This window comes from Meriones unguiculatus, chromosome 6 (genome assembly GCF_030254825.1).
Source record: "Meriones unguiculatus strain TT.TT164.6M chromosome 6, Bangor_MerUng_6.1, whole genome shotgun sequence".
NCBI lineage: Eukaryota > Metazoa > Chordata > Mammalia > Rodentia > Muridae > Meriones > Meriones unguiculatus.
In genome coordinates, this window is record NC_083354.1 from 20,786,478 (window position 1) to 20,793,626 (window position 7,149).

Here is a 7,149-nt window from a genome sequence, read left to right on the forward strand (position 1 = left end):
CAAGTGTCCTGAGAGCCTTGCCTATCTGAAAATAGAAATAAGATAAGATAGAGAGGGACTGAGAAAGCTACCAGTTGAACTTTGGCCTCCACAAGTTCATGCATATCTTCATGTATGTGTGTACACACATCAATGTGTATGCACAGATATAACACACACACACAAATGAAAATAAGCAAAGGTGGCAGTAGTGAAGAATACAGCCTGAGCTGATAGGTAAGGGGAAGGTGAGAGGCTCTGGTCCAGGTATAGAACAGGAAGATAGAGATTCAGGATTCTGCATGAATAGTTATGACAAACAAAGGCACCATCTCCTGGCAGATAGAAACAGGAGGCATCGCTTCTTTTCTGAGATCAGGAACTGTTACAAATCAGCAAAACAATCCTACTCTTTGCAAAATAAAATGTGGATTTCCTCTGCTAGTGGCTGGTCCGTGGAGATATAATATCAGAGTGAGGGTGTTTATAAATGATCACAAACTCTTCATGCTGATGGTTGGATTTGGAAAGCACAGATCAGCTGAGCTGTTCTGCTTAGAACCTGGCAGATGGAGAGCGGAGTGTGCTACCAGTGGAGTGGAAAGATGCAATTCTTTGTGGTTTTATGTCATTTAGTGCACTCACCCAGACATGTTTCCAGTGGGCTGCCCTTTGTACAGACTTAAGGGTAGAATCACAGAGGTGCATAAAGCTATTCTGAACATTTATACTCACTTGCAGGAATGAAAGAGGTGATTTCTGTGTAATTTCTATTCTCCTTGCTCTGAGAAAATAACTGACAGAAGCAGCTGAAGGAAGAAAAGAGGGGGTCACAGCTGAATAATACAGTCTGCTGTGGTGGGAAGGCACAGGAGGTGAGTGGAGGGAGAGGGGGCTGGTCACGGTGCATCAGCAGTCAGGAAGAGAGAGAGGGAGAGAGAGGGATACTGGTGTTCAGCTTGCTTTCTCCTTTGTATTACTGGGAGAGCCCAGCCACGAAATACTGTTTCCCTCTAATAAGGGTAGGTCTTTTCACCTCACTGTAATCTAGATGTTTCCTCACAGACATGCCCATCGTTTTGTCTCCTAAGTGATTCCAGATTCTGTCAATTTGACAATCAACATTAACCATTAATCATCATATCAGCAACCACCTCCTTGCTGGGCAGTGGAGGCAGAGTCAGGCAGATCTCTGAGTTCGAGGCCAGTCCAGTCCACAGAGTGAGTTCCAGTATAGCCAGGTCTACACAGAGAAACCCTGTGTCAAAAAAAAAAAAAAAAAAGAATTCAACCCCTTGTCAACTTGACACGCAAGCACATTGCTTTTAAGGTCTGGTATAACTTTCCATAGCTTGCCTCTACAAGCTCATGGCCATCTCATGCTGCAAATGCTTTCAGTCCAACTTTAAAAGTCTCCATGATCTTTAACTGTTCCCGTACTATATTTCTGAGACCCAACTAATCTCATAGCTGTGAGTCCATAGAACATCAAAAACCAAATTACAGGGATCAGAGAAATGGCCCAGTGAGTCAAAGTGCCTACTGCCAAGCCTGATGGCCTGTGTTCAATCCCTGGAACTCACCTCATAGGAGGAGAGAATGGACCCTGTAAGTTACTGTGTGCACCTGTACAGAGACACCCACTGTATATTTGCCCACGTTTGTTCACAAAGTAAAAATGTTTAAATGTAACAAAAGATTTCTTTTTAAATTGCATGTTTCCAAGTTGCAATGGGACAGGGCCTGTAGTACCGTTCCAAAAGGTAGAAATACGGGCATAGGAAAGAAAGGTCAGACTCAGCGTGGCAGAAACCCTGCCTGGCAAACACAGGGGCCCAGAGTTCCATGCCAGGCATCTGGGCCTTAGCATAGAATCATTTGAGTTCTAAAAAGGCGCTACCCCTTCAGCTCTGCCACCTGCAGCGAATGTAGGCCCTCTCTTGGATGTGTTCCATTCTCTGCACGTAGCTTCCCTCAGTGGACACATCATTGTCAAGACATCTCCAGCATAATGGGGCCTCCATGGCAACGTAAGCTGCATCTTTAAATCATCACACAACGGCCTCTCAGAGCCTCCCTGGGGGAAATATGACCTTGCTACACAGTGCTTGACCTCAACAGCCATTTGGAGCACTCCAAGATCCCTGTGCTCATGGATTTCAGCCACGTGGGCATTCCCTTCTTTTCCAGTCTGAGCTTCCACACTGCCGCCGGCTGCTGGCTTGTGTCTTCTGTACCCTGGCATCACCTTTATTGAATTTCTGAATGTCGCACTGACTCAGAACCTGGTTCCTCTACTCTCTCTGTTTAGCCCATCTTTCCTTTCCAGGCTCAGTTTGGGCAGTTCTTTATTGAGTGTTTAATATATGCTGTACTTGTTTTCAGCATATGAGACAGAACAATGACTACGTAAACCAAGTTCCTGCACCTATAAAGCATACCTCGTCATGCAAAGGAAAATGTGCAAACAAGAGAACACTAATCAAGTAATGTAACACTGGGTAGTAACACACACACACACACACACACACACACACGGGGGGGACTAAACATGAAGCACTGTAAGAGGACAGCAGCGCCAGCTGCGACTTTGCGAGAAGTGACATTCTCACTGGAGTAAAGTAAAACATGAGGCAGCAGAGTCAAGGACAGCTCCACTTGACTTGAGTGACAGAAGAAACACTAGTGAGCTTGAGAGCTGACTCAGCAAGTAAAATGCTCATTTGCTATGTGTCTCCTTAGGGTTTTATTGCTGTGAAAAGGCATCATGACCAAGGCAACCCTGATAAAGGACAACATTCAATTGGGGCTAGCTTACAGTTTCAGAGGTACCATTATCTTCATGGCAGGAAGCACAGCAGCATGCGGGGCAGACGTGGTGTTGGAGAAAGAGCTGAGAGGTCTACATCTTGATCTGAAGGCAGATGAGAGGAGACTGTGTTTGTTTTACACTGGGCATAGCTTCAGCATTTAAGACCTCAAAGATCTTTCTCTACAGTGATACACCTCCTCTAACAAGCCCACACCTCCTAATAGTGCCACTCCCTACAGCCAAGCATTCCGACACATGAAGCTATGGGGGCCATCCCTATTCAAATCACCACACTAATGTAGCCTGGGACTTTTGAGTTCAGAGCACCCACAGAACCCACAGAAAGCTGGATATAGTAGCACAGGTCAGTAATCTCAGTGCGTCTCTGTTGAGATGGGACACAGGAGGGAGAAAACCTGGAAGTTTGCAGGTTGCCTGCCCCAGTGTGTACAGAGGCAAAGAGACCCTGTCTCATGATGACTGACATCTAGGGTTCACGTGGCAAGTGCACACCTGCACTCACACGTATGAACACAAATGCATGTATGCGCACATGCACACACAGAGAGATTTACAAAGAACAAGAGTGACTGCGTCATTTATTAAGATAAGGAGGGCTAGGAGAGACGATGTCAGGAAGGAACCAAGAGTTCTGTCTTGGAGCTATGAATTGCTGAGGCATTATGGTGATGTCGTTAGGGGTTATTTAACTGTGCTTAATTCACCTACTCCTGGGATCTACTCGCTTTTCAAGCCTCATGGACATCTTCCTGACTACTTTATCTCTGAAAGCATTTGGTGTCTTCCAGACCTGATAGTCCCTGTCACCTTCCTTAGTTTTTTAAGATGATGGTTACTGTAATCTGTAGTAATAAAACTTGCTCTTTTTTTGTTCTTTCTTTTTAAATTTTATCTGACTGTTTATTTATTGATTTTTCTAGTTCTGTCTTATTCATAGTTGTACCCTCTGTGCCTAGTCTGTTACCTATTGCAGAGAAGGAGCTCAAATGACTGTTGTGAGACAGCGCAGGATAAGAGAAGGCATCCTGGAAAAGGCAGGATGCCTTTGCTCATGTCTAAGGTCAACTTTGTATGCTAGCTACATGGCTCTGTGGAAATGTCCCTGTAATAAGCTCTCAGTTTTAAGTGATATAATTTTTCAGTATTGATTTGTCCACTTTGAAATTATACTTTAAAGAAAGGATTTGTGTTGGTGCTCAGGATATCATTTTAGTAACAACGACGGAAGAAAGCTGTCTGATGCAGACTGAGTGTGAATTATTGTTATTATTTCTGTAGCAGCATATGGAGAAACTGACCATGGGAAGCCTAAGGCATTCTACACTCAGGATGCTAGGTCCGTTGAGTCTTCAGTCCCAGCTGGCCCTCAGTTCTGGCTCCATTCGAGAATACAGAGAAACTGGGCAGAAAGCAAAGGAGTCTGTCTCCTGGAATGTGACCAAGCACAGGTTCAGCCATGTAGTTCCAGCCTGCCCTCCTACAGTTTCATAACTTACTGTACCCGAGAGTTGACTGGAGATTCAAGCACCTCTTAACAAGATCCCAAGAGATACCTCAGGAGAAGCAAAGGAGGCCTGCACAAGCAGCAACGCGCAGAGAGCACACAAAAGGCTAATTAATATTCTGTCTCCACATCCACCCAACTTTCGGCTATACAGTAGGTGCCCCTAGCCATGGGCAAACCTTTGGGTATAGTCGGTTTCCACTGAGCTCCAGTCTATTTAGAGAATCAACAGATGAACACAAACCATATTTCAAAAGCTCTTTCTGGACTGAGGAGACAGCTCAGGGGTAAAGAGCACCTGCAGCTCTGACCCAGGACCTAAGTTCAGTTCCCAGCACCCAAGTCAGACGGCTCACAACCTCCTGTTTCTCCAGCTCCAGGACACCCAATACTTCTGGCCTCGTGGGAATCTGCCCTCAGGTGCGCATGTCCACAGATACACACACCTATCCATCATTTTAAAAAGTAATAAAAGTAAACCTTTAAAAAGTTTTAGCAACCACAGTTCAAGAAATTGACAACTGATTTTAATGCATCTACTGTAAACTTAATCACTGTGTAGCTTAAAAACACAGCCGCTGGGAAGAAAGCCATAAAAACAGCTTGTTTATAGAGGCCGCTAAGATTCCTCAAGGAAGAAACAAAAGGAATGCCCATCCCCACTATCGCCTTGAGCTTCTGTTAATTTCCTCTGCCTCTGCCCCAACGGCTGTGAGGCGTGCAAAAGGGCCCTGTTCTTCTCAGAGCGGAGTCTCCCCTCACCAGCATGTCTTTGAAACAGAAGAGGGTCTCCTCCCAGATTGTACGGGGATACAGCTGAGAGTGGAAACTATACCGCCTAAACTTGTAAAACATTGCAATGGATCTTAATGTCTGGAATGATTTTGAAAGAATTTTGTGCACAACTGCCTTCAGAGACCCAGTTACAACCTTGTTCCAGATGGATCACCAAGGAAGCTAGACTGGAGGGTCAGCAAAGACAGGGGGTTTATCTGCCTGCCTCTGCCTCTCCAGCGCTGGCCTTACAATTTTGTACTACCAGGTCCAGCTTTTTTAAAGATGGGTTCCAGCGACAGAATTCAGAACATGGTGCCTGCATGACAAGCACTTTACCAGTGATTTTTTTTTTTTTTTTTTTTTTTTTGTGAAGCCACGTGAACCTTTCAATGTTCACAGGAAGCAGGAGGACAAGAAAAAGAAAGCACGTGGCGTGTTCCCATTCTCACTCTTCCACTCCAGGGTGAACACGGGGTTTTTTGTTTCGTATTTCCTTTGACTATTACAATGGTCTGAAGGAGGATCAGATGCTGTGAATAAAGTGAAGGAGCCATTACTTTTTCTTTTGCTACCAAAAAGCGATGAGAAAAGTGGAAGAACATCAACACTGCAAAATCATAAATAGAAAAATAAATAAGTTTTATTTTGTACAAAAGGGAAAGTGTAGCAGAGCCAAGAGTCTGTGTGTGTCTCAGGGCCAAGCCGTTGTGCAACAGACTACAAGTGTCCCAAGGCCAAGAGTCTCTGTGCACCTCAAAGCCAAGCCACCCTCAGTGTCCAGGGCGCCAGGGAAGCCGGGCTCAGAGCAGCAGCAGAGAGCCCAGCAGCAGCTCGCCCTGGCCCAGCGGTCGCCTGCGCTCCAGCCCACGGCCCTTGCTCTCGGCTTTGATGCGCACCACCAGGCGGCGCAGCTGCTCCTCCGAGAGCCCGTCGAAGCAGCAGTCCTGGTCCAGGGCGGCCTTGCGGCTGCGGCGGACTACGCTGGCGCGCTGCTGGCCCGACGGCCGCTGCACCAGGCTGAGGCGACAGCCCACGGCGCGGGGCTCCAGCGCCACGGCCGGGCCCTCGGCGCGCAGCAGGCGGAGGCGGAGGCTCGCGCTGCGCCGACAGTACTCGGCGGCCAGGCGCAGCGTGCACGCCCCGCGGCCCACGGCCACGCTGGCCTCGGCCTGCAGGCGCTCGGGATCCGGGCCGCTGGGGGCCGGGGGCGCGCAGGAGGCGGCGCGCTCGTGCTCGTCACCGCGGGACGCGGGGCGCGCGCCGGCCCGACCTCGAGGGGCCCGCAGCGCGCGGCTCAGCAGCCCGTCGGGGCCGCGCAGGAGGCGGCGCACACCGGGCGGGGGAGCGGGCGCTGGGGCGGTGTCCGGGTCGCGTGGGGCGGCGAGCACGGAGTCCGAGGCGCGGCGCGGGCCCCCGTAGGTGTGAGCGCGTTGGCGGAGCCCCAGCCGGGGGACGGGGGCGCCTGGGTGGCCGAGGAAGAGCGACTCCTTGCGGCGCGTGTGCGGGCTCTCCAGCAGCGCGCAGAAGCCGTAGGCGGTGCGCGCGCGGGGCAGGTGCGGCAGCGAGAGCGCAGCCTGTGAGCGCGGGTCCCAGTCCGTGTGGCCCGCGCCGTCGTCGTCGTCGTCGTCGTCGTCCAGGTCGTCCCGGGGGCGCAGCCATAGGTCGGGTTCGGCCGCGCAGCGCCAGGGCAGGGCGGCGGCCGGGAGCGGAGATTCCGCAGCGTCGGGGACGGACAGCCTCGGTGGGATGCAGAACTCTGGGATGCGGCCCGGGGTGAGCACGTTGGAGAAGGCAGGCTCGGGAGCTGGGGAGCGGAGTCGACCGAGAAGCCGCATCCTCCCAGCCTGTGTCCCAGCGCGGCGGATAGGCACGCCTGCAACACAGAGAAAAACGGGTGAGTTTGGGCTCCTGGAAGTCCAGTGGATCCCTTCCTGGATCCTCTGAAAGTACCCACGCGTCTGGGCCTCTGGACCAGCACGAGCCTTTGGGGAAGCCTGTCTTCCAGTTATCAAAACTGAACACGTGAATATATAGAAATCAGACCTTTCCTTCCTCG

General features: G+C 50.0%; 1 protein-coding gene across 1 annotated transcript; it reads right to left on the minus strand.

Moving 5' to 3' along the window:
* Window positions 1-5,710: 5,710 nt before the first annotated feature.
* On the minus strand, window positions 5,711-6,928 carry LOC110549285 (C2 calcium-dependent domain-containing protein 4A). The gene has a single exon (XM_060386172.1). The coding sequence runs from the start codon at window positions 6,926-6,928 to the stop codon at window positions 5,894-5,896; it is 1,035 nt and encodes a 344-aa protein (XP_060242155.1). The 3' UTR covers window positions 5,711-5,893.
* Between the last annotated feature and the right edge of the window lie 221 nt (window positions 6,929-7,149).

Bases quoted from the DNA above. Each gene is read 5' to 3' on its own strand.
- LOC110549285 (XM_060386172.1), bottom strand. From the start codon at position 6,928: ATGCGGCTTCTCGGTCGACTCCGCTCCCCAGCTCCCGAGCCTGCCTTC.